Here is a 27,185-nt window from a genome sequence, read left to right as displayed (position 1 = left end):
AAAAGAGTTCCAAAATGGCCGTCAGTGTTGGAATCCAAAAAAAACACAACGTGACAAAACAGGGCGATGCCGTCCAAATCCCTCTTGCTGTTTCTCCCTTCTGACCGGTGGTGTTTCTGATCCAGTGTAAACCCTCGTGTTGTGGGGGTTGAAGCCCTAGAGAGCTGCAGACGGTGGTTCTGTTGGTGTGTCGGCTTTACTGAGATCCACGCTGAGCTCACGCCATCACTGTCGCTGCTCTATAACCTCTGTTCTGTTGCTCTGTTGATGTGTTCCTCTGTTGGATTAGGTCTCTCCCTCTGTGACTATATATCACTCACGTTGTCTGTTCTTACATCTGCCACTCTCTGCTATCTAGCTGTCTCTAAGCTTTGTTTTCGTGTGTTCCTGCTTTCTTTCCTGTCTTGTATCACTTAACTTTTAATGATACAGCTTGAGCTCAGCCTTTAGTATTGAAAGACTCTGCCGTTCTGTTTCTCCCACTCTCCCTTTCTTTCTAGTCACATCTCTCTCCCCACTTGTTTTCTCCCCATCCATCAATATTGAGATCGTCTTAAATAGTCTTCACCTGAACCCCAGGTACACTTCCTCTCTCTTTTTTTTTTTTTTAAAGTCTCCAATGGCAAATCAAGAGGCCGCACAAGTGAGACTTAATTTCACTCGTCTCTCTTCATCTAAACTCACAACCGTCCCTCCTTATCTGCAATCACTTCACGTCACCTGTCCTGCTCTCTCACTTTCTCCCATGATTCCACCTCTTTGCCCCCCTCAAACCAAGATCTGTCTCACAGACCCTTTATCCCTCTAAACGTTTTTTTTAGCTTTTTTTATTACATTCCAGAACCATCTACACAACGCTTTCCTCCAGTTCCTCAGCACTCCTTCCGTCCTTCCCCGTTTGCCTACCCCTGTCTTTGACGCTGCTCGCTTTCCCGGTATTGACCCCGGTGTTCGAGTTGGAGTTGGTGGTGTTGTAGGCGTGGATGTAGCCCCGTTGGAACTCGCAGCGTGGCCCGAAGACCCCGGCGCAGTCCTCGTCGCTGGCCGTCGAAGACGTGGTGCTCGTCGTCGAGGCGCACTGCACCAGCATGCCGTGGAGAGACTGGCTCCGCCTCGTCCAGATCACGCTCATCCGCTTGGCGTAGTTGACGGCACCGTAGCGCTTGGCCACGGTCGTGGCTGCGTCCGTCGCCAGGGCGACAGAGGAGCTCATGTCCAGCGAGTGCCGCCGTTTGCTCACGGTCCCGCTCTCGGGGCTCAGAGGGGATAGAGGGCTCTGGTAAGCCTGTGAGGAGTTCCATCTGTCCCTGCCTCGCGGAGGGATTCTCCAGTCCAACCGCTCTGAGTCACCCAGGGGTGCTGCCAGAGAGAAACTGGCGCAATTGGTCAGTTCTCGCTCCAGACGGGGTCTCGGACGGTCCCTGGAGTGTGACTGACGGGGTAGGGTGGATGAAGGGGAGTAGTAGAGGGGAGTTCTGTCACTTTCAGCGGTGTATTTAAACGCCTTCTCCAACTTTCTCTGCCTCACCACTAATGCCATCTCACATCCTGACCCTGTTGTTGTGGACACAACCCCCCCAGGTGAAAGAAAGTGCTCCAGGTTGACTTTAGGCTTGGGCCGGGGCTTTGGAGGGAGTTTTGGAGGCAAAGAGGCTTCATCCTTCTCCTTGTCTTTCTCCTTCTCCCCTCCTCTCTTGGACGACAGGCCGTTGGGCAGGACCACCATCATCACGTCCCCGGCACCATTTGATTGGTAGCACCCGCTGGCGTTTCCCCCTTTGTCCCCGCCCCCTCCGCCTCCACCCTGACAGCAGGCCCCGCCTCCCGCCTCGGTGTTGCTGTTGTGGCATATCATGTGGTCGCCGTGATGGCAAACACGGTGGCGGACCATGAGCGCCACGGTGAACACGAGTAGGGTGACGACCACGACACCGCCCACCAATATGGTGAGTGTCCCGCCCAGGAAATGGGCTTGGAGAGAGCGGCATGCTGGGTAAACATCCTTGGTGGAGAACGTGGCGCAGCCCAGGACTTTTGTTGCCGCCAACGACGTGATTGAGTCATCAAAAATGACCAGCACACACAGGTTATAGTCTACGCCGGAAACCAAGTTCTTCAACAGGAAGCGGTCGCTGGTCGATGGTAGAATCCTAAAGAGGGATAAAAAGACAACAAAGTAGAGGTCGGTTAAATCAACACAGCCTCCTGTGTGTATGTTTTGCAGTGAAATGTAAAATATCTATCGGAACTCAAAGCTTAGCCTGAATATTCGGACAACTGCGGAACTAAGGAGGAGGGGTTGAATATTGGACAAGAAGCAGCGGAAGGGGGGGGGGGTGAAAAGATGACTAGAAACAGTGCAAGAGTGGATACTGCAGGAAGGGAGAGAGAGGGAAAATGAGGCTATTGATGGAGAGCGAGCCTAGGGAACATGAAAAGAGAACTCTGTCTTGTGTGTGTGTGTGTGTGTGTGTGTGTGTGTGCTTGAATCCCTGCGAGAAGCAAACGACCATTTTGTAGGGCCGTACGTTTGAAAAAGATATGTATTAAAAAAAGACCATTTTTGGTTGTAACGTTCAGGGCTAGGACTACGCTGACGCTGGGACATTGTGTGGTTTTGATCAGAGAGATGAATTTCGCTAATATGTGTTGAAAAGTGAGGCTGTGGAGTTGTTGTATTTTGACTGCAAACGTGTTCCTGCGCGCGTCGTCTGTAACGAGCGAGTGCTCGCGTGGGATAATAAAGAGTGCTTTGAATGTGTCATTTCAAGTGTTGGAGCAGCGGCTCCAGCTAACTAACAGGGGAGAGGTGAACAGTAGAGTGACATAACTCGTATGTGCTCGCCTCAGTGTGTGCACGTGTTTGTATTTAGGACACGCTAGAATAAAGACATCTGTGTGTGTGTGTGTGTGTGTGTGTGTGTTTTCCTGGGTGTGTCGGTGACATGCGAGGGTGAAGTGTGTGTGGGAGACTGTAGCACAGCTCGAGTGTCTGTAGCTGATGGGTATGACTTTGCCCTCTGCCGTCCAATCCTCGTGTGGGCAAGTGTGTGTTTGTGCGTCGCTACCGTGAATATTTTGTCAGTGATTTTGTTGTTGCTGCTGCTCGCCCTCCTCTCGCTACATCAAAGGGCTTATTTGTATTGTCTGTTGCTAACCGTTCCAGCTCCCTTCAGTCTTGAGCTATAAATGCCTTCTAGTGTGACTCAGACACCGGGGGAGCCACTACAGAAGGTCCCTAACCTAAATCCGTTTCAAGATAAAGAGACCAAGGACGGCAACAACTCGGCCTACTTGTGGTTTTCTTTAGTTTTGACTTGGGGGGTAATTTAGCTGCTGTCTCTGAAGCAAGTACAGTTGAAGAAATAATGGGATGATGCGTCTTTTAATAATGCTAAATTATCTGGGAAAAGAAGGAGGCAGCGCACTCGAGGCAATCCCGGGGGCAGAGCCTTGGATTTAGGTTACGCTACAGCCAAGTAGGAATATCGATCACTGTATTTTCACGGCCTTCTCGAGGCTTCAACGTGAACGAAATTGTAATTTTCCTGAACAAATGCCCAGAATTGTAACTGTTGCACAGGATTAAAAGGGATTTGTCTTTTTTTGCAAAGACCAGCGTGTGTTGGGAACTCAGTATGTGCTGCCTTAGCGAAAAACTCCTGGAAATGATTTGAATAGCAAGCACTGGCCCAGAAAAACACCTCCAAACTCCTCATTTCCAGCAGACGCTCAGTATGATTTCATAAGGAATTTCGATGCACTGGCCGTCACTCCCAAGGACCAATGTATTGTGAGCGGACACATGTGGTGTTCTCATTAATACCGGCCTCATCCAGTGATCATTGGGTGTTCATAGATTGCTTTCAAACACTGTCGCAGCTTGGCGGTTCAAACGTATTCTGAGCGCTGGAGCCATTTAGGATGGATGTTACCATGGCAAAGGCTGGCTCAAGAGTACTAAGCATCTCCTCCTGCAATATTCACAATATCCACACTAGACTGCTTCCAGTCAGCTTGTTTTCGAAGAGTGAACACTGACATGACCAACCCTCTCGTTGGGTCCCGGCAAACTCCGAACAAGAGTACAAAATTGAACAATAAAAGTAGTGGGAATGCTGCTGTCCATTCTTACCATGCTTAAAGTCTCCTTCAATTAATGACTTTACTCAAAGAACTGTTTCTCCTCACGCAGCCTTGTGAAATGATGGACACTGACTGTTTTTCAAAGAGCCAAACTTCAGAGCAATAACTGAAATTGGGAAAGAGATTAGCCAAAAGAGTTTTTTGAGTAAGGGCTTTTTCTTGAAAAGTGAAATCAAACCAAAGCAGTATAGCTAAATATCTCAGGAATGAAAACCCCCGAAATGAAAGCCTGTCTCGGGCAATCAGTCACAGGGGGGAGATATCGGCTTGTCTCCGGTAAAGTCTCCCTCGTACTAAGACAGTTCGTCCTCAATCAGATTTCCCGCTATGAAATATGCAGGAAGCAGCACTTGTGTGTCTGAATAAAAGGCCCCGGTCATACTGTCTGCGTATAAAGAGGCTGGTGTCACTTCACCCAGAGCCTTTTACGCGTCTGTGCAGAATTGATAGAACCCGCCCGGTGGAGAGCCTCGGCCATCACTGCGGGGAGTTCCTGTAACACAGGTTGCATTACAATGGGTTCCGATTGGCTGTCGCTCTCATGTCTTTTGTTTCACCTCTTCGCCCATGACGCCCAGTGTCTCAGTTTGATTAATAGCACCGATATGCTGTTGCATGCTTTATTGGATTCAGTGCTGAAAAATAAACTGTATTGCCAAAGCCTTATGCAAGCAATATTCGCGCTGATTCCCTTTCGGCTTCCTGATATATGGTTTTGTTATGAATTGTACTGCACCAAATGAATTGGTGTGTGTGTGTATATATGTAGATTCAAACAACTGAGTGCTCTTTGCGGTCTATACTAGACCAGGCAATATGGAGACAATCTAATATCAATATATTGTTTACCAAATACCTCAATGTCGATATTTCCGCTTTTTTTTTGATAAATAATCTTCAGTAATATCTATTTAATGACTAAGTGAATAAAGGCAAATACGAACAGCCTGGTAAGTTCAAGAGATGACATCACTTTACTGTAGTGCAGCTTTTAAATCCAGGAAAAGACGACACTTATGTCATGTCATGATATCCAAAGACAATATCACAATATCAATATAATATTGATATCTGGCCCAGCCCTCGTCTATACTTCTTCTGGATGTATGATAAACTGCTGCACGGCATCGAGCTATTCAATTGGTTGATTAATTTTTTCCTAATCCTGCAATTATGAAATACGGCTTCTTTTATTCCCTATATCCTCCATCCTCCCCTCTATCCGTCCTTTCAGCTCCTCTTCGATCCTCCCTCCGTCCATCTATCCTCCTTATTCTCTTTCCATCTGTCTTTTATGAACAAATTTCCCCATTTTCGCTGATCGGTCCCTCGCTCTTATCGCTCCATATCCTCCGCCCTCTTCATTGCTATTGTAATCGGCCATCCTGTCGTTCCCTCAACCTAAATCTGCAGTCGGTGCACAAGCTCTTTCTTGGCACCTTACATTTTTAGTTGTGTTCGTTCTCTCTCTCTCTCTCTCTCTGCTATTCTCAACGGGCTCCACCTGACCCCCTAGCCTCTCTCCTTTCTGCAGTCACTGTATTATGTCTCTATTAGCCACAGCTATAACCGTGCACCATTATTTAGCATCCAAGGTCATTCTTCCTCCGCCTCCTCCTCTCCCCTCAACATTTCCTCTATAGCTGCCTCTGCTCCTCCTGCCTCCTCATCCTCTCCCCTCCTCGCTTCCTTCATCGCTGTCACCTCTCCATTTGCCCACATCTTATATTTCTCATCATCCCTCCCTCCCTCCCTGTATCGCCACTCCCTTCTCTGATGAGATTGTGAATCACCTCTCCAGTTGTTTTTTTTGCAAAAGAAACAGGCAAGCAAATTCACTGAAATATACATGGCATTGACAAACGCATGCATCTTTGATATGCTGATTCACTCCCACTCGCTGCATTATGCATTTTTAACTATATTTACATCCCACGTTGTCACATGTGCATGCGAATGTGCAGCTTTGTGGACACATGGGATGCTATTCCCCTAAATCCCCCAGTGCTCTTGATACCGATATGTTCATGAATATAAAGTGTTCCCCGTATGACTTGGACCAGTGCTCTGGAATAAGATGAATTGATTGAATGGCTGTGTCGAAGAGGCAGGGCTGTTGTTCTCATTGCAGTCCCGTGTATTCGCAGACACTGGCGTTGTGCTCCGTAACCCGACGTGTGTGTGTGTGTGTGCTTCTAATTACGGGTAAACCCCGCAAAAAGGCACGTACGCACACAAACAGATGCAGGGAGGACGTCTGAGAGAGAGACGAGGGAGTGCTTTGTTGAAGCTGGTGACACAGAAACGAGTAATTATTAGTTCCCGGGAGAGGGAGAAGAAGAAATGAGTGATGGCAAGGGGATAAAGGAGTGGTAGACTCATGCCCCCTCTTTCCTCGTCTTTTTCTTCCTCTTCTTTCCTTCCTCCCTCTCTCCTCTGACACCAGACAAGAATTGGCACAGAGGGACGGAATGAAAGACGAGGAAGAACAACAAAGCAATTATCTCCTCTTCTGGCTGACATCTGCGCTGCCCTCATTTCCTTTTCTCTCCCATGTCATGTCTCATGTCCGTCCACCCTTTCTCCCATTTTTGGTCTTGATTCGTCGGACTGTTTACTGTCTCATCGGCTGTCTCCCTCAATTTTGTCTGATCTCTTCTTCTGTTTTTCTTGATCTTTCTTTCCGTCAATCCCCCCCCCCCCCGCCCGCCCTGGATTTTGTTTCATCCCTCCTTCTGTCTTTTTCGCTTTCCTTAATCTATCCTTCTCACTCGGCTCTCCCTCATTTGGCCTGATTTTCCTGCGCCGCCGCCTTCTCTCTCATTCCCACTTCTTTATTTCTTATTTTTCTAATGAACTCCTTCTCCTCACAACTCCCCCAGTATTTGTCCACGTCCCTCATTTCTATCTCCCCGTCTCACCCTCCCACCTTCCTCCGACCCCGCCGTATAATATGACTTGACATATGTATTGAGTGCTGACCCTTTCTCTTTTCCTTCCCTCCGCTGCCTCAGATGCGAGGTGACACGTGTATTGACACAGTAGTTTAACACTTCAGTATGTCTTCCCCTGGGGGGGTCCAACTCTCAACCCCATTTCATCCGTCCCCTATCCTCGCCTCCATCTTCATGGCTGTCCTTTATCTGTCTTTCTTTCCACATCTTTGTCTCTGCGTGCCTCCCTGCTGCCCCGCTGTTCACACGGGGGAGATATTGCACTTATCTTCTTTCTCCTATCATGTCTTGTAATGGTTACCAGGCACAGAACAGGGCTAAAATAGGATGCTGATATTTGTTTCCTCAGTAATAGTCATAGTGTGCAATACGAGGAGCCATATGCAGCATGATATAAACTCAAAGCATCTCTGGATGTTTGATTTCTCCAGATGAGGAAACTAGTTTATAGTATACCACATAGTTTCCGTCTCCGTGTATTTTTAAATATATTTTTGACATATTAGTCGAACACACCGCGTAATTAGCGGCAGCAAATGATTGGTAATGCCATGCACTTTGCGGTTTCCAGGTTCTACGTTCTTAAATAATGTCATTCCCCTCCCCCCCTCTGTTGCTCATTAACAGTGTTCTCGTCTGTCGGTGTCTCAGCGTGCTGCTTTCCGCTGTCAAACTCTCAGCCCGGTGTCACTTTTGAACTGTGCGTCCTGTTATTCCTGAGGCTTTTACTCTCATTATTCTCATTATTTCTTAAGCTCGGCACGGATCCGACTTCCTCCGCTCTCCGTCCCTGTGATCCTTTCTGTTCCCATTAAATTGTACGTCACACTTGGCACTTCTACAGTGCCCAGCAGGCCGGTTGGGCCTGTGGTGATTGGGGGCAGGAATTGTGAAGATTGTCAAAAGCCCTTCACTCTCCCGCCTGCACACTTAAAACACTCCCGAACTTAATAACAAACATTTGCCTCTGACATGTACAAGTACCCCCACCGACATACCGGTGATTCATAAGGTATTGTCAACTTCTATTCCAACAGATTGCCAATGATTGGAAAAGGTTCGGTAGCACAATAGAGAGCAACATACTGCATCTTGTAGAGTTCAGAGAATAATGTCAGATTCACCCATGTGTGGGCAAAAAGATCGCACAATGCCAATCATTGCCCACATTCAGCCAGCAACCGTGGTAAATCCTTGGTTATTGTATTGCCGGGCCCTCCTCAGAATATCTGAACGCCACCAAGGACGTTTCCTTGGCGATGGAATCAAAGTGAGCCACTGTGACATCGTGGCACAGCTCCAGTGGCTCAGTCGGCGGTGTCGGGGGAGCGGAGGGTGACGCGGCCACATGGACGGCATCCCACCTGGCACTGTCACACAGATGCCAGTAGAATTAGGCAAGCCATGCAAAGAAATGGAGGCTGGTGTTGTACAGCTTGTGACTGACCTTTTTTTAAAGATGATTCAATCTGACAGCCACCCAATGTGCTCTCCTTTTCTGTAGGATATATTTAGATGTCTACCTTTCCTTGCTTATCTTTCTCCTCTCTCTGCTTTCTACTCTTTCTGTTTCGCTCCGTCCCCCTTCCTCAGCTCAACCCCGCTGGGCTGGCGTGTGTGTTGTTTTTCCTTTTTCTTCTTCTTCACAAACGTACAGCGGCAGCAACAATGACGACAACAAAATAGCGACACGAATCCCCGATAGAAAGCATGACATCTCACTCGCCCATTCTCTCCGTTTGAATTCGTATGCCGGACTCCTCTCTTCCCTCAGCCTCGCTTGCTGCCGTGAGACGTTGATAGCATGATAGAATCTATACTGGGAATCCCTGACTGCAGTGAGTGGCGGGCCTCCTTTTCAAATGCTGCTCCCCACCCCTCCCATTTACTCTTTATCTGTCCTCCGAGACCGATATGCCGGCTTCCTCACTCAAAGCCCTCAGACTTCTCGTCTCTTCTTTCAACCTTTCTGCTTCCCTTTTCCAATCCATTGAAATTTATATCTCAATTTCACCTTTTGAGATAGCCGCCACTTCTCTATTTCTCCTTCGCGACAGCCATCCCCCTCCCTCCTGTTTTTTTTTCTGGCGGCGCAATTTGTTTAGGGTTTAGTCAAACTTCGGATCGCTTACTCCCTCCCCGCTGAGTTCCAGCGTCTCTCCTGTGATGCCGCTTTGCCTTGGCTCAGTCATTCACGCTTATCTCCCCTCTGTTTCGCTGCTCTGGGAGTCTCTCTGTGTCTATCGGCATTTTGTTGTCTCGAGCTGCACAGCTGAGGCCTCACCTCTACAGATTCCACTATTCCTTTAAAGTTTGTTCCCTCTGAGAAAGCACTGTTTACCCGTGTTGCCTTTTTTTGTTTGCAAGAGCGAAATTCAGCCAATGCAACTGGGAATTTGAGGTAATACTATAAACAGCTGTACAACTGACAGCAATCCAATACTACTATCAATCTCAATGTTCAGATTTTGTGGTGAGGCCACTATAGAGCTCCGTATGCGTTGTATGTGTTGGCTGCTACTATGAGACACCTTTTACTTGATAAGTAGCAAGACAGCTCTCCTAATAATAGAGTATTTTCCGCAGAGGAGTTAATGCAGCTGATCAGCGAGGGAGCTAAGATCTCATTCGGTTCATTCAATTCAATCTTGTAATTAGTTCTCTGTGTAATTGCCACAAACGTGTCATGGGACTGTACACAATCTGCACTTGTCTGTTTCGATCTTGCATTTCGGGTTGACACCGCATCGCCCCGTCTCCATCTCTTCTCACTATTTTCCTTTGTGTTCTTTTTTAAATTTCATTTAGGGATCCTTTCCATCTCTTTCTTTTATCCTAATCTTTCTGAGGGCTACTTTCCCGTTCGCTACGTTGGTCCTCCCACTTCCACACTCCTTCCATACCCGGGTGTATTTCGGTTTCTCTCGTACTCTCTTTCAGTGATGGATTTAAATACTTCCCCTCCCTCTCTCCACCCTTGCTTCATTGCTTTTTCCTTGAGGGTCCTTTAAACCCACCCCTCTGTCGTCTCCCCCTTATTGTCTGTCATTCTCCCACCTTACACCCATCCTTTCATCTCAATCTCTCCCAAGGTGATTTGGGTAGAGCCTCCCATCTTCCCCTTATTACCCCTCAATCCTTTTCCTCTTCCTTCTGAAATTCTCTGAGGCCTCATTCCTACCTTAAAATTTGCCCGTTCCTCCCTTTTGGCTTTATCATCACTCGAACGATTAGTTCCTCCTCTCCATCCATCTCCCCCCCCCCCCCCCCATTCACCCGTGGCTGCTATCTTCCTCAATACTTCAGATTACACCCGCACACGGTTTTTCATATTTCCAATCATCTTTCCATCCGCCTGACTTCCCTGTTGTCTTCCTGCTATGGCTAGCCCCCTTTTACCCCTTCTCAATACCACTTACAGCAACACACCATCTCATCTGAGGGGGAAACCACATTCGGACCCTGCATTACTGCGGAGTGCAAAACAAACGCTAATAACGTCATGATGGCAGTCGCTCCCCGACGTCTGCTCCCCTTCTCTCATTCCCTCATACTGTCACTGCTGCAGCAACCTCCCCAACACATAAATGTTCCATCGGCCTTTTTACTTGGAAATAGAGAGGCAGTTGACTTTGGATTCATGTCAGCAAAATTTGGGAACAGCGCAGTAGTAGTATTGTACATGCAAGTACACCAAGTATTAAAACCCAAGCCACACTGTCATGTTTTGGAAAAAACAAGACTTCCTTTTGGTGAATCCATCGACCTCAGACTCATTTCCTCCTTGGTTCCGTCTCTCCTCCTCTCTGCCTGTTGGAAGTGTCCACAGTAGTACTCCATCTTTCTTTCCGCCAGGCCTGCAGCCGCTGTTTACAAATTGGCTCACAGCGCATAGAAACAGTGAGCGGAGATTGGCATCTTGGCCAACTCTGTTCACCTCATTTTCACAGTTGTAAGACGGGGTGTGGCAGCGGCCTCCTAAATAATTTGTGAGAACAAGAACACCATTGCAGCCCTCAACGTCCACTCAGCTCTTCATAAAAGTTTGATTGTTTTTCTTACTCCGCCAGCGTGCTGAGTAAACACGGAGGGTGAAGTGTGAAGGGATCTCATACTTAATGCAATATGGCATTGCTTACTGAAGGTGTAAACGTTGCTTGAAATTAAAAATAACAAATCCCATCAAGACCCTCTGTACGTACAGACGTGTACGTTAATGCTGTTGCTGTGTTCAGAGTCAAACGCTATTTTCTACATGTGATCGTGTTCCGGGGCAAACTGCAAAATCCCTTCCATCGCCCCAATGTTCAGCCGCTGGTTCTCCCATGTGCACTGACTACGCACCTGTTGGGGTTAAGTGTCATACTGAGCTGGAGATGCATTATTAACTCCCCTCTACCCCTTCATCCGTCTCCCCATTCATCCTTTCCCTTGAGCTATCCCACCCGTCCATGGACATGGGGAACAGTTGCACTACTGAAGTCTCATGCTGTAATGGATAAATATTTAAGGCGTTTTGCATAAAAGCAGGATATCCACCTTTTCAGTGAGGAAAGGAAATGACTTGTGGTTGAACATAGAGATGAGAACAGTTACTTACTGGCAAGGCTACTGTAAAAGCAGCATTTCATCACATTGGTTCCTATTAAGAGACGTGTGTTACAAAGTTGAACTGACCTGTAGATGAGGGTCTCGTCGACGGTGCAGTTGTACTGTATCTGATACATCCAGACGACGTAAGCTGTGGACAAATGCCCCAAATCCCATCGGACCTGAGCTGAGGTTGACGTAACGCTTTGTACTCCAACCATCCTCCCTTCCTCCTCGTCCCCCTCGTCGTCCTCCATGCTCCCTCCATCGGGCCTCCCCCCTTCGGAGGCCCTGTCTCCCTCATCGTCCTCCCCTGCTCTTTTCCCATCCTCCGCCTCTCCTCCACGTCCTGCGCCGTTGTTAATCCCTCCGTTTTTCCCCGTGCTGATATCCGAGGAGCCCGGATCGGTCCGTAAAATCCCATTGGTCACGTTCCTGTTGTTTTTGCCGTTCACGTTGTTATTCCCTGTGTTTCCGCCTGCTCCGCCCCGGTGAGGCAAGGGGATTATTTTCAGGTCCACAGTGGCAGTCGCTTCACCCGCCGCGTTCATTGCAATACACGTGTATGCCCCGTCGTCGCGGGCCACCGTTACCAAGATATCCAAAGTCCCGTTGCTGAAGGAGCTGGTCCGGGACGAATTGGCAACGATGCGGTCGTCTGGTGAAACCCAGTGGATGACTGGCTCGGGGTCGCCAATGGCCCGGCATTTCAGCGTGGCCCGCTGGCCCTCCAGCACCCACAGCTTGTGAGTGTGTCGGGTGATGAGAGGTGGTTCACAGGTGAACTCCTCCTCAGGAATCGCCCAGAAATATCTGAGAGACAAAGAGGGATGAAGCCAGTGAGAGAGAGAAAGAGAGAGAGCGCAGAATCACCTTTCTGGCTAAGTACAGGAATCTGTCTTCCTTTATCCCTCCGAGGTTGGTTTGGCAGATTAATGTGGTACATTAGCCTAAAGATCTATGCGGTCTTGTCTATCAATTTTAGGGTAAAGTTCAGTGGCGCACAACAGTCTGTACAATTTCCTAATGCGACTCCGCACAAAAGACGACTAAGCAAAGAGTAATTAATGCTGACAGCGATGACTGATGACGACGACAGATGCTCATTTTCCTCCTCAATCCTTTGTTTTCACTCCGTAATGTTGGTTACAGGTTTAGACCGGAAAATTCTGGCAGTGCGGAGAGAGTGAGTCTTTGTTCAGAAAGCTCAGTCCTTGAGGCCTACCTGTCCTGTGAGGTTGTTTTTTTTTTTTTTTTATCTCCAGCTCTGTTCTTGTACACTTGGTGATCCAATTAAGATATCATTCAATGCGAGACCCTTAATTGGATTTGTGCTAAAACAGACTTGCAGTACAGATTGGTTTTGAGACAAGGTTGGGAAGCATTGATGTGTGATGTTCAGTTCGTCATTTTGTAACTGCTCTTTTGCTTCCCCTGACATTGGAGAAGGCCTCACTGATTAAACGCATCAGGATTATTTTAGTTTAAACTGAGTAGGTTAGACAGACAGAACATTGACCAAAGGAGGATGTTTACCTTGCAGCCAAGTGAGGCGGAGTGGCACACGTCTCCATGTCGTCCCCACGGATAAGCCGCCGTAACCACAGCAGTTCACAATTGCAGTGCAGCGGGTTCCCGCCAAAATTTAAGCTTGTGATAGCATTGTAGGGGGTGGGACTTATTGCACCAGTCTGGGACCTGAAGATGAGAGTAGAAAGAGAGCCATCAGTTCACTTTCACAAATTTGGAAGCGTTAAAGTCAAAATGAGATGCTTTACTCTTGATCGGTTTGACTTGTAGAGGGAAACCAATCTATTTTGAACTAAGTCTATAAGCGTATCTCACCTCATGCTTTACAATTTAAAATGTTAATTCGTTTGCGCACCAAATCCAAATAGCAGAGATATCTCGTTAACATTTTTAATCAACTTTTCTTCCTTTTCCAACTAGTCGAGGTTTAGATTCTTCGTCATTTTGCCCTTGATTTGTAAAATTGCATCAGTTTTTCCTCTTTATTGCTATTTAATTGTTTCGGATTCAAAGGGAAAGTTTAAAGGAAAGGAAATAATTATGCCGCGAAGTGAGCTCGTAGATTTAACACGTTAACAAGAGCTTGTTGCTCAAAATGAGAGAAACAAACAGTTTAGAAAATGGTCCACAGCAGGTGGTCCAATCCTACCCAGGAGCAATACTAAGCAGCAGTGCTGTTTATAAGCTACGTGCATCTGGCCTATGCAAATTGGAAATGGAACAATTTGCCAGAATGAAGGATGAAAACAGGACTCAGTAAAGTTCACCGAGGTAGGTTTCTAAAGACCGGTGCGGTAAGACAGTATCACTGTATAGTAGCTTGAACACCTGTGTACATTTCTGAAGGCACATTACGGCCTGTACGGTCCTTATTTATTCACCGAGTGGCCACTTGCCCCCACCACGTCTTTAGAGAAGCATAACAGAAGAAGCTTATGAGCTACCTTGCAAATAGTGGATCAGGAGGCAGAGTTCGCAGCCTGTTGGAGGTCATATCCAGCCTCGCGAGCTTGTACAGCTCTCCAAAGACTCCCTCTGCGATGTATTCTATCAGGTTATGGTCCAGGTTGAGAGTGTGCAGACTGGCCATGTTCTGAATGGACTCCCATGGTACCCTGCAGCAATGAAATAAAGGGTTTTGTTTGAGATTCATTGAATAAAAAGACATTATGTGCCAAGATGAGATGTTCATTGTTGTTTAAAAATGGATGAATTGGAGAATATCTTGATAGTAATGGCTGCTGTGGAGACCGGTCCACCACCCTGCTGTGATGTGGATACGCTGTGTGTGCCACTATTGTCAGTCAAAGTTTGCTCTCCATGTTCTGAGCACATCTCTCGTGTTACTCTGCAGCAAATGGGAATGAGCAAAGACTAATTACAGGTGACATCAATGATAAAACCTACACCAGCAGATGCTCCTTTTCCCCTCTCAATCTTTCTCTTTTACTGGCTGTCAGTAGTCCCATCTGTGACCCATTGCTGCAGTCATTCACTACTCCTTTCGTGCATTCATTCGCTGAAGCACTGTTTTTGCTCCAAACCGACGACTGAGAACCAGCGGCATAGGATACATGTGCTGCTGGTTACACTTTGTACCCTAGTCAACCGGACTGTCCCTTAAACTCATCTTACAAACAGATCTTGATACAGAACAGGAGTCGCATGTAGGCAGCGCAGAAGCCAACCGATAATTAGGTCAAAGACTAGTCGGCAGTTGCCATCCTTGCCGCATTGCTCAACACTAGTGTCCCAGAAAGTTTAACACTATGGGCTCCAGAGTTGCTCCGTAAAAGCAGTATTTGAACAAATCTAAGCTGCAGGAGACGCTAAGCAGCCATAAGTTCCCTCCACACCTGGATAAGCTCCTCCGCTGCACAAGAAGAGTCCTCATATGAAGTGACCCGTTTTTTAAACTTGATAAGGAAGAATCTGTGATGTAGGCTCACTTTGAATCTGTCTGTAAAGACTCCTCAACAACAAAGAGCAAACAGCAGTTGCTGTTGTGTGCATCATTAAGACTCTTCACTCCTTTCTTATGGTCGGTGGAGGTTGGACAGAGGCCAGAGAGCTCCTGGAGAGGAGACGAATGAAACGTCCTAATCAGAACTGACAGCCAGAAGCTGCTGAATTCAACAATGCAGCGAGGCAATAGGGGCTCGATAGAGAATATCATCATTGTTCTGATTTATTGTTCAGTGCAGAGGAATGGCGTCTCCATTGTGCTGGACAGAGACGAGTGGAATACCACACGGTGCACGAGGTGGAAGCATGTAGAGTAGCTGAAGCGATGCACGTGCCTACACAGCGGGGTGAGCGCAGGCGTGCGCTCATCAAATCTTAACAAAATCGAAGTCAAAGAAAACTAGGACCTCATCAAAATTTATTTGCTTTCAGTTTCCTGAGCTGTTAGTCGTACGCTTGAGACCGACACCTGAGCGGAGTGTTACGGTATGTTTCCACTGAACAAAGCAGAACGGAGTGCATTGTGTGCTCACAACGGAGGCAAGCGCTTACTTCCTGAGGTTATTGTAGGACATGTCGAGGTCTTCCAGTGTGAGCAGGAAGTCGTCAAACGCCTGGACGGCGACTTTGACCAGCTGGTTGTTGTTGATGATCAGGTGTTGCAGATTGACCAAACCTGCGAGGTCCCTGGGTCCAAGTGATGTCAGTCGATTACCTAGACAGACAAATATGAGTAATACTACTTCATGGTTTAAGTTCAGTGCTTATAATGGGATTACGGGTTCGGCTCACCATCCAGATGCAGCGAGCGCAAACTCTCCAGGTCGCCGAAAGTCATCGGGCGGATCAGGTGGATGGTGTTCCTCGACAGAGTCAGATCAACCAATCCCGACATGTTGACAAAGTCGATCCCGCCCACCTCCGTGATGAAGTTGTCGGCCAGTCGCAGCTCCACGGTGCGGTGGTCGACGTGCGAGGGCACAAACAGGAGGCCCTTGTCGGCGCAGAGCGTGCTCAGCGCCTCGGAGAGGTTCCGACACACGCAGTGGAAGGGGCAGGCCGAGACCATGCCCCACGTCTCCCCTGCTCCGATCAGAGAAGGCAGCAGGCAGCATGTGACCAGAGTCAGCCAGTGAAAGGCCGGGAAAGGGACGGGGTCGGGAGGGGTTCTTTTCGTGGCCCCGGGGCACGCGCAGTGGACGAGATGGGATGAGGCGGGCAGAGATGAGACGACGAGAGGGGGGAGGAGAGAGAGCGAGAGGATGGATGGAGGGAAGGGGGAGGCGGAGCGCTCTGCCCTCTGTTCGGGGTGGAGGTGCGTGTGGGGCAGGTGTTTCTGTCTGCGGGGATTGAAGAATGGGCGGACAGGCATGGTAGAATGCCTGGCGATCCACAGACCTGGAGGGACACAAAGAGGGAGAGGGAAACAAAGAGCAGAAATGTGTTTAAGACTCGTTCCCTGGTCAGAAATAGTTTTTTTTTATAGAGATGTCTGAAGTGTGTTTTTTGGGTCTGCTTTGCTGTCTTCCACCCACTCTGACTAGACAGAGCTGGAGCGAGAGCCTGCTCTACACACACGTGTGCTTGTGTGTACACGTCTCCTCTTAAATGAGTGCCACTCTGCACGAATGCCCACTTGGTGCCTCGTAGCACAAAAATAATCCATATTGAGGAATGGCGGACGCCCCTGCAACGAGAACACCTTCTTGAATGTACACTTTCGCAAGAACCTCTTCACCACCGCGGCATATCGCCTAGCAACAACATGCCAAAGCACTGAACACAGCCAGTCCCCATAGAAACCGTTACCTAGAAACCTGTAGGAGAGGATTAGTGTTATGTCATCGAAACCCTCTTCTTAAGACTGCGGGGTCAGAGAATCAAACTGGGTCACCGGCCTTCATTCTGCGGCAAGACTCCCGGTTAACACACGCCCTCGTCCACACGGACATCCCTGAATACGGCTCTGTGTCGGCGAGGTACAGGGATGAGTCACTGCCGCTGATTGGCGTGCGTAGTAGTTGTCATAGTAACTGTAACCTAGATACAGGCGGAGTGACAGGGAGTGTTAACAGTCGCAGCCCCGGTGCCGAGGGAGGAGAGACGGAGACGGACAGAGACACCAGCGGCGTCGGAGAAGGACCGGTGTATCTTGGGAAAGCTCTCCGGAAACTTGAGCCTGATGTATATGGAGACGTGTAATGTGTGCAACCCAATACTTTGAGTAACGCCAAGACACAAGCCTATATCATGCTGACTTTACAGATTGACACAAATTGCTGGCTCAATGTTTTTTGCATTAGGTGTTAGCGTTGGAACGAGAAGAGGTTTTATTTTATAACATTTAGCTCAGATGTCGAAGCGGCGTCGATATCAAAGCGCAGTATTTTGCACTCTCCTCCCTACTACATGGTTTGCTTTGGTCTGCATCCAAAATCACGTCCCAGTTTCTGAAACCTTCAGTCATGATAAAGAAACCCAGAGCTTTGAAATGATGATCCTCAATGTTTCCACCGTTTAAAGCAAAGAGGAAAGGAAGGAAATGATCAGCATCCCTCTTAGATGATGGGAATACATTACTTATGGATCACCGTGCGCTCCGATGAATGCTATCATTGCTTCCGTAATGCCGTGCGGTTCCTTTTGAAACAGGATCTCTGGGCGGAACATGAAAGCGATGGGCTATTAGTTAAAGAGAGAAAGGAAGTTTGACGGGCAGAATGGCCAGTTTGTGCCCGTTCGTATGATCTTTAATGAGCTGCAATGACTGACGTGTTGGGAAACACCGCTGTAGTTGTCCATTTTTGCTACTTAACTCTTAATACTGGAGTGGCGCTTAGTCACTCTAGGGAGCTGTAATAACTACCAGGAACCTGTTGCCCTTTTCAAACCAAACCTTAAAAAACTTACTCCAACCCACACACACCTTATGTCTGGTGTCATCGGTTCCAAAAACTGCTTGCAGCGCGTGTGTGTGTGTGTGTGTGTGTGTGTGTGTGTGTGTGTGTGTGTGTGTGTGTGTGTGTGTGTGTGTGTGTGTGTGTGTGTGTGTGTGTGTGTGTGTGTGTGTGTGTGTGTGTGTGTGTGTGTGTGAGAGAGACAAAGTCACGAATGCCTGCAGTGACAGCCAGTCCCCAGGGCAGTCGAGGTTGGAAGTCGACTGCTCCTGAGCTCCCGTGGAGTCGTGCATACTAAGATGTGGCAACGCTCCGGATAAAAAGTGATATGCCGCTTAAAAAATGTGTTGACTCTGCGGCCCTAAAAAAAAAAAAAGGTGCTGTCGAGCAGGGCGCCCCGGTCCTGGCTCGACCGGCTCCTCCCCCACCGCTCTGCTCATGCTCGCTCCTCAGACAGCTTACTTTAGCTCACGCGGCCTGCGCCTCTCTCCACTCCTGCATGTGACCTTTATCTTTCATTCACCCCCCATTTCTTACCTGTTTTCCCCCTCCTTTACCCTGCCGTGTCTCGCTTGTGCTTTCTCACTCTCACAACAACTCCATCTACCTCCCTTCTTCTTCTCTTTCTCCTCGGGAAAGCCTTCACATCCTTGTCCTTGTGTCATGCCTTAATCCCCTCCTCCCCCCCTACTGCTCTCTTACCTCTCCTCTTCATCCTCGGACTCTATTACTAGGGATTGCTCTTGGTTTCTCTGCTATCCATCCCCTGCCATTTATCTCTGGCTGCCGTGCTCCTCCTCCTCCTCCTGTTTTCTATCCATTTCCGTCCTGCCTCTCCATCTGTGCTCACCTTCCATCTTATAACCCTTTCCGCCTCGGGCTGCTCTGTACATTTTCCGCGTTTTCTTTCTGTCTCATTCTCTCTCTTTTTCTCTCTCTCTTGTCTGCCCTTGAGGCAACCTGAGTATGACAATGTTATCAGTCACAGCTCTACCTCACCACCTTTCTCCCCCCCACCTCTCCTCCATCTCCTCTGCCTGTCTTTTTGTCTTGTCTCTCTATCGTTTGCTGACTCTGCTGCCCTCCATGTCTCCTTGCCTCCCCTCACACACACACACACCCACACACACACACACACACACACACACTCGGATCGTACGTGCCACACACGTGTTTTTGTTCCATCTTCTGCCGTGCTCTGCCCTATCTCCTGCCTACATCTCCCTCGCCCCTTCATCTCTTGCTCTTCCTCTATTAGGGAGCCAATCTCATTTCGAACTAGAGCAGTGCAGTACTGAAGCTCTCTGACACACACACACACACACACACACACACAAGTCGTGTGTAACCGATCCATCCACTTGGTGATCGATCTGACCCAGAGAGATGGATAGCACCCTGTCCCTTTCATTTACACTCCTCCTCTTGCTCTTTCTCTTCTCTAAACATAGTCTTCGATGCCCTTTTTCTATTGTGTTCCTTGTCTTTCCCATTTAAAGGTGGCAATCATACGAGTAATTGATTTGTTAGGGGAGGGGGGGGGGTTCACTTTGTACGCTGAGGCTTTTGGTGCATGTGTGCATCCACTCGTTTGGAAACGGCATGTACTTGCTAGCTGCACAGCTGTTTCAGTGTGGTAGTGTGTGCATGTTAAGCAAATCTTTAAATGCTGGAAAAACAAAATGTGAATCGGCTTGTTTTATGGGAATGCATTCAAGAGGATGTGACAGCAGTAGATACCTCAACATCAAATATATATTTTTCAATTTGAATGGATGAAAGTATTTGTTGTTTTCTATTCATCTTTCATCTTGTAAAATTTCAAAAAAAGAAGAGTTCCCACGTTCCACGGTTACTGTGTGTCTTTAGATGTCTTGGTTTGAAATATTCATGATGGCCATGATATAAAACAGAAGACATTTGCAAATCCTCAAGCTGACTATTTTATATATACAAGGTATTGGATATTACTGCATATCAGATGACTTAAAACTGACACATTGCTGCTTTCAATTTTCTCAGGCGTTTATGGAACCGCACTACCTACTTGTGTACTCTAGAATCGGGTATTGTATGTAGCTTTATCATTCAGATTTTATCTTGAAGAAGTTTTTCTTTTCCTTATCTGTCTTTTGTTTTACTGCAACACTTGAATTTCCCCTCTGGGGGATCAATACAGTCTTATCTTACACATTGCACTGATGCAGAATACAGGTGCAGTACAGTATGAGTCAACCATCAGCTAGTATCTACACCTGCTGTGTGTGGTTAGCTCCACCATCATTGTCGTGTGTGTGTGTGTGTGTGTGTGTGTGTGAGAGAGAGAGAGAATTGATGTGACTTTCTCCTGCGCTTGAGAAGCCTCCACTTGCTCGTAAGAGTTTGCTGCTGAATTTGCGATAAAAAGGGATCAACACACACACACACGACACACACATACATCATATACATACATCACATCACATCACATACATACATCACATCACAGCCGTATAGCAATAAGGCCAAAAACCCTTTGGCATCAATTCTGGCTGAAATAATAAAAAGAGCCAGTCAATGAAAGAGATGATAGAGAGACATCACATAAAAATATATGTAGATTTGCTTCGTTTTTTGTGTTTTCAGAGCGCTCCTAGGCACAGGCTACGTACAAGTGTTGGCAACCGCTTCGAAAAAAATAGTTATTTCTTCCTTTTGCTCGCTCTATTTTGGGAAGCCGCTTGCGTCGCCACCCTGCGCGAACCCTCCACCCTCCAGAGAGCAAGAAGCAGGCAGTTGGAGAGAGCAGAGAGAACATGAGCTAAAAGCGTCCGTGGAAGGAGCTGCTCGGCGTAGCCCCAGTGTTGGAGCACGACTCGGGAGCTGCAGGGCTGGACCCAACCTCGCCCTGAACGTGCAAAAGTTTCAGTTTGAACGCCCACCATAGAAGGGCCGAGCCCTGCTATATATGACTCGGCTAAATGTTACCTTTTGAACCCAAAACTGCGCAATTAATGGAAGCTTCAGGCGTGACTTCTAAGCTGTAATGTGTCTGTTTAGAAGGATCTTTGTTATTTCACGTGGAAGACCGACACTCAATGGCTTAATTTTCGACTTGGTCTCAGTCTGTAATTCGCAGTTGACTGTTATAAATGTCAGGGCCTCTTAAATGCCAGCCACAACCATGGTCATAAATACTGTGTGTGTGTGTGTGTTTGAATCTAGATTTCCGAATCTGCATATCGGCGTATGCGTCTGCGCATCCTCTCCGGCACGTGCGAATGCTATTAGCCCGTAATCGACTTAAATCGACTTTGGGAACGTTGCAGAGTTTATAAACAAGGGGATTTGCATTAGCTCCCAAAAGCCACTTATCACAAGCGCAGTAATCCACCCATCTGATTGGAGCGCGAAGAGGCACACATCAAGGCCTCCGTCACAATCACTGCCAGGCCCCGGTCGCCGCAGCGTCATGAAGGGGTTAACCTTCGACTACTTTGGGGTGGAATGGAAACACGTATTGGCCCGCTGCATTGTGCGATGTGGAAATACACACAAGCTGCACTGGTACAAATACCGGGATCAAATACAGAGGCAGCCACAAACACACACAGAAATTCTTTCAATCACTCCAAGGCTCCCCAGTATGCACTCTTACTCATAATCCAGGCCCTTGATATTAGGTGAGCACTTTCATACAGAAACAACTGCCAGCATACCAAAACAGTCTTCCCACACAATCATAATTATAGGGAGGCCGACACATTCTCTCTTTCTCCCTCGCTCTCTTTCTCCCTCTCTCTCTCTCTCTGGGCAAGGAACAAAAGAACGCCCACATAGCCGCTCCGTGCGGCAGTCGTGTGTACTGTAAGCCCACTCATCCTTTTGATACCATCACTCCTCTGTCGTTCCTCTGTCGCAGTCTGTCCTCTACAGTCATCCAGAATATAGAAAGCACAGGGAGAGGGGTGCAACATTGGATATGGAAACGGACAACAAATGAGGGACGCAGAAATAGGCCAACTGCGTGAAATACATGGAGAGGGGAAAAGAACAGCACATGGGAGTAGACTGCACAAGATGGTGAAAGGGGGGGGGGGGGGCAGTGCGAAGAGCGGAGTGGAAGAAGACGACTGGAGGGAAGATGGAGGCGTTTGAGGAGGATGAAAAGAAGGAGGGATGAAGAGTCGGTGTGTATGAATGTGTGTCGTTAAGCGGATGGGCAGAGAAATATGTAAAGGCGATAAACGGGTGAAAGCCGTCGTCCATCACTGTCGGAGAGAGGGATGAGGGAGGGAAGAGTGGATTTGATAGGGGAGAGGCAGAGCCGTGTCTGAACTGAGTTTGTAAGGCCGCAGAGAGACGCTGGCGTGGCTGAAGGATGGGAGTGAAAAGGTGACGAGGTAAAAGAAGTGAGAGGAGGAAAGAAAGAGGTCACCGGTCAAGAGAGTGACGGTGAAGTTAAAGTGTTGGCCGGGGACATATTACGCAACACTGAAACGTTATTGCCACTATAATGGCCGAAAATCTTTCGTCAAGGCATTCAACTCTTATCAGAGGTCAGACATTTTTCATTAAATGTCTTAAAGTCTCTGTTAAAGCATCACTCGCTTCTGTGCTGTGAGTATTCCCCAGGGAAGCAGAACATTTGAGCAAGAGGGATTTCAATCAGGTCCTTCGCATGTGATTGGACCGCTAAGAAGTGGGTGGGGTCCATGAGACCATCAGGTACGGTATTAGTCGAAAGTTCTTAATATTAGTGGCAATATAATACCGGAGCTTCAGGACAAGAAACATTGAACATTGCCGAGATACATTGTTGGTGAAATGTTGCACTAGACCAGGATGTAGCTGGTTAAAGAACAAGTAAACAAGACTCAGAATCTAACCAGATGTTCAATGCCAATTTGTGTTGAATAATTCATGCGCTAACAAGCATCTAAACAGGAAGTCTGCAAAGAGGACTATTCAATCGTCATGTCTGTTTTGTGTCTCTGGCTGTAAAAGTCATGTCTGAAGATCAATAGCTTTCAGGCACAGATAGCATGTGATCCTCGTCTTTTTGTCGCGTCTTTGCCCCTCAAAAAAAGAAAAGATCTGCAAATGTCAGGCATTAAGTGCTTGATGTGTAGTGCTTTTCTTCCAATCCGTACAGTCACTGTACACAGCCCCCAGCTATATAGGTAGGGGGTATTGATATGGAGAAGCCCACAGAACCCCTGAGGTAAATGGTAGGAGTGAAGCAAGAGAAATGGGAAATCATAGAAAAAGAACTTGAGTGTGTTCTCTTTCAAATAAGAGGACTGCATTCTCCTCACAGCGGGGTTCCATAATAATAGTCCTTCTGAAATACTCCACTCAACTAATTCCTCCCAAACCTCGATGTTGTTTTTGAGAGAGAAAAAGAAGCTGTGTGTGTGTGGGGGGAGAGAGCACAGTGTACCCATCTGTATGCACCACCCTCTGTGGCTAAATCCTGTTGGAATCAATCCCATTTGGAAGATTTTGATAATTGTTTCTATTCCTGGAACATTGCACAGTCAGATTTATTTTTTTCGAAGATGTTTTTGTTTTGGGCTGTTTTCTTTGGAGAAGTTCCACCTCTGCATCAGTTTAGGAATTACATGCTTCTATAAAGACCTTGTTTTTGTCTCACAGATGCACATTTCACAGCTCTTAAGGAGACTGTTGAAACTCAAGTTCTGGTGATTTTCGTCAGCAGTATGAAAATCAAACGTTTATTTGCGCCTCGTGTCCAGAAAATTCCCTTTCGGGGGGACACGAGCGTTTCATCCGAGCTGAATGAAATTGAGGCGAGTGCAGCACCTTATCTTAAGTAAGGCGTTCTTAAGTCATTTTTTTTAATACATTTTTTTTACACGGCAGTACTTCAGAGGAGGTGCTATTTGGAGTAAAAACATAAAAATTGTATTGGCGAAGGCTTTAAGTTGTGCTTTAGAAAAGGCTGCCTACTTATCTCCTTTGCACAGATAAGCAACCCCAGTCTTTAATGAACTTGAACTCAAAATTGAAGTTTAAAAAGCCAAAGAACCCCAATGTCACCGTGGATTCTTTAAAAATTACGCCTGTTTTGGAAGTCACAACCTCCTCTCTCTGATGCGTAGAAGAAAGGAAGTGAGCGCCGCCAATAAAGGCTCTGTTTCATCTTCCTTCCTTGTTTTTGCATCATCGTGAGTTTATTTCTAATATTATCTATTTCAAAAGCTTAAAACCCCGTCTAACTGTTACTAAAGCAAGCCAGGCTCCTGTTTCCACCCCCTCTACGAGCGAACAGCTCACAGACTTTGCTCAGCCTTCGTGTTATATATGTGGCAGCCAATCTCCCGCTCCTTGCTGAGCTTTTGTAATTTTGTTTCCTCCCTTCTTAGAAATCCCGCACGGCTGCACAGCTCGGGGATCAAATTTTCTGGGAGGTAAATTGAATTGGCAAACCATGGAGGTGACAATGATTTTTTTTCCCGCGGCGCTTCATTGGCTCAGATTGTGCCAGGGAGCGGCCCTAACGTGATCCGTTACGAAGCTCTCTGTGAAATCTGGAAGTGTGATCCATTGTTTGGTCTTTAACTGCTGGAAGATCAGTGTTCTGTGTACGTGTTGATAGAAGTATACTGTGCTGCCTTGGTTTGCACGGGAACGTTTTTATTCTTTTGTTCCTTTTACCTTGTAATCCCTCACTGTCTATGTCAACATGATCTGTTTTGAAAGTCTGTGAACTACAGCAGTGCTTTCATTCTATACGTCTGCATTAGTCTTATAGATGGATCCAGCTGAAAGAACTGAGCACATGAGGGACATGAAGTGCTGTCGCACCGCTCTACCGGGATGCCTTTTAATACTTGGACGGGATCATCTGTCATTGGTGGGAGAGCTGTCACGCTGGTGCCAGAGCGGCGGCTCAATACCGCTCTGTTTTGATGCTCCTTTACTACCAGATGGCAATAGCACAGTTGCATCTGATTAAATTGCACAGTGACGTGGTTTAAGATGGGGGGGGGGGGGGCTGATTAACTAACTATTTAATTAATAGTTGAGTCTTTGTGTTTGCCACACGCTCTTCTTTTGATGCACATTCCACACTGTGCTGCGTGTAACCGTGGCATCTGTATGGATTGGCATTTGAGGTTTTGTGTCTGTTGAATGTGAAAAGGTTTGGTGTTGTTTGTGTGTGTGGGTGCTCTGCAGTCAGCAAAGGATCAAGGCTTCGACTTGAACTCCTTCCCTTTATAATCCTCACTCACAAACGTGGGCGCACATACGGATGCTTAAACACAGTTCTGCTCACACGCGTACATTTCCCTTTGCATGGCACACACACGATAACAAGTGTTGCAAAAATAACTGGCCTGCCACTCACTCACCCCGAACATCCTGCGCTTGCAGTTTTGTGTGTCGCTCTCCTCCTCCCTATAAAGATGTCTGTTCCATGTTCAATGTCTGTTCCTCTATCTCATCCCCTCTATGAAACACAACCACGTAGGGTGTAGGCTAGGGATAGGAACTGATAATAACGTGGTTAAGGCCTATTGGTGTCACGCTTGTTTGATCACAGCGGCGACTCTCAACCGTAATGAATCACAAACTGCACTGTAACTCACCGCAAAGCGCTTCCCCTCCCCCCTCCTGACGTGAAGACACTAATAAAAGCTACACAACACTGCGCCGCAATGAGCCTGCAGGGAGAGACTGGTGTCCCTTGAGTTAGTTTATTGCTACATCTCATATATTGTGATGCAGGCGGGGACGCTCCGTGCGTTCCGCTGTCCAACTTTTAGGCTCATGCATGCTGCAGACGGGGCACTACTAGCCGGTTGTCTTCCGACAGTCGTCGCCCACGCGGTATTCCGCATCATGATTCACTCGAACATCTACAACCTGTTGAGCACGGTTTGTGATGCCGACAAAACACCTGCGAGTCACAGAAGTGGTTGGTTTGTGTGCCGTTGAGCTGGTGCCAACGGTTCTTACAAAGCACCTTTGTAAGCTGTCTCGCTGAAATGTTCAGTTACTCACTCTCGAAGGTTTTACGTCTAAAAAAATCCATTTACCGTGTCAACCTCTCTCGACGCAGTATTTGCTGCTTTTCTCAGTTTTATGTAATTTAGAAACAAGATGTTTGTGCAGGACTGCATTGAATATCAACTTAAAGACATCATAATGTGACATTTTATTGATTCATAATGGCAACAGATTCAGAAAGGAATTCGTAGCCGAGCAGCATGTCGCCCGTGCTGGGATGGGACGCGGGGCTGTCGCTGTTCACTCCTCTGATACGACGGAACACATTTGGTGTGAATCCGCGCCCCTCTTTTCCCTCCATCTCCAGAGGGGGTTTTCACAAAGCAGGATTAGGAAGTTAGCCAGATAACTTTTCAAAAAAGTACTTTGTATTTCGTAAGCAATTCTCCGTCTGCATTGCTGAGTGGTTTTTTTCGACCCACCTAATATTGAGATGTAGTTTCATTGATTCATATCAGTATCACCAGGAGAACGGAGGAATCTTCTACAGATATGTGGGCAGCTTTCCTACAAGGGCTCAGGAAGCCTTAAATGAGTTTTTCCTAAACCAGCAGATACTTCCACCTCCATCTTCCCTCTCCTCATCTCATCCCTCTCTTCCTGCTCTCTTACATCCCTCATCTCCCACTTGTGTCACTCTGTTGTGTGACTCCCCTCTAATCCCCCCCTCTCTGTCACCTCCCACACACACACACACACTCTTTCACTCTCCCCCATTTCCTCCTCCCTCCCCCCAAAACCATCCCACCGTCTGTCTCCGGCGGTTGCCGTGGTTACAGTTTGCTCTGCTCATCAGGCGCCCGCTGTGCCTAAACAGACTGTCAACAGTTTAATTACTCATCCTTTCATCCCTCTCTCTATCCATGCTCGTGCACTATACGCTTGCGCTTGTTGCCTCCACCTCTCAGTCCGCTCCTCCCCTCCGTGACAAACTCTTCATCTCTCCTTCCATCTTTTTCTTCCTCTCATCCTCATTCCTCTCCCGTCTCGTCTTTTCCTACCATGTCATGTCTGATTACTCACCCTTTTCAACATTCCACCGCGTTGCAGTTTTATTCCATTCATTCATCCATCTCTCTATCCGACA

At 47.4% G+C, this 27,185-nt stretch overlaps 2 protein-coding genes across 2 annotated transcripts in view; one reads left to right on the top strand and one right to left on the bottom strand.

Annotated features, from left to right (window-relative positions):
• pcxb (pyruvate carboxylase b) overlaps positions 1–27,185 on the top strand; it is a 219,902-nt gene that overhangs the window by 126,094 nt on the left and 66,623 nt on the right. The window lies entirely within an intron of this gene.
• Positions 848–16,557, bottom strand: LOC306796663 (leucine-rich repeat and fibronectin type-III domain-containing protein 4; the record flags this gene model as incomplete). The annotated part of the gene is made up of 6 exons (XM_079295719.1): positions 848–2,150; positions 11,778–12,503; positions 13,227–13,388; positions 14,165–14,335; positions 15,738–15,900; positions 15,978–16,557. The coding sequence occupies 6 exons, from the start codon at positions 16,555–16,557 to the stop codon at positions 848–850; spliced, it is 3,105 nt and encodes a 1,034-aa protein (XP_079151845.1).

Source organism: Melanostigma gelatinosum (assembly GCF_949748355.1).
Source record: "Melanostigma gelatinosum genome assembly, chromosome: 23".
Taxonomy (NCBI): Eukaryota; Metazoa; Chordata; class Actinopteri; order Perciformes; family Zoarcidae; genus Melanostigma; species Melanostigma gelatinosum.
This window is presented reverse-complemented; position numbering and strand designations above follow the sequence as displayed.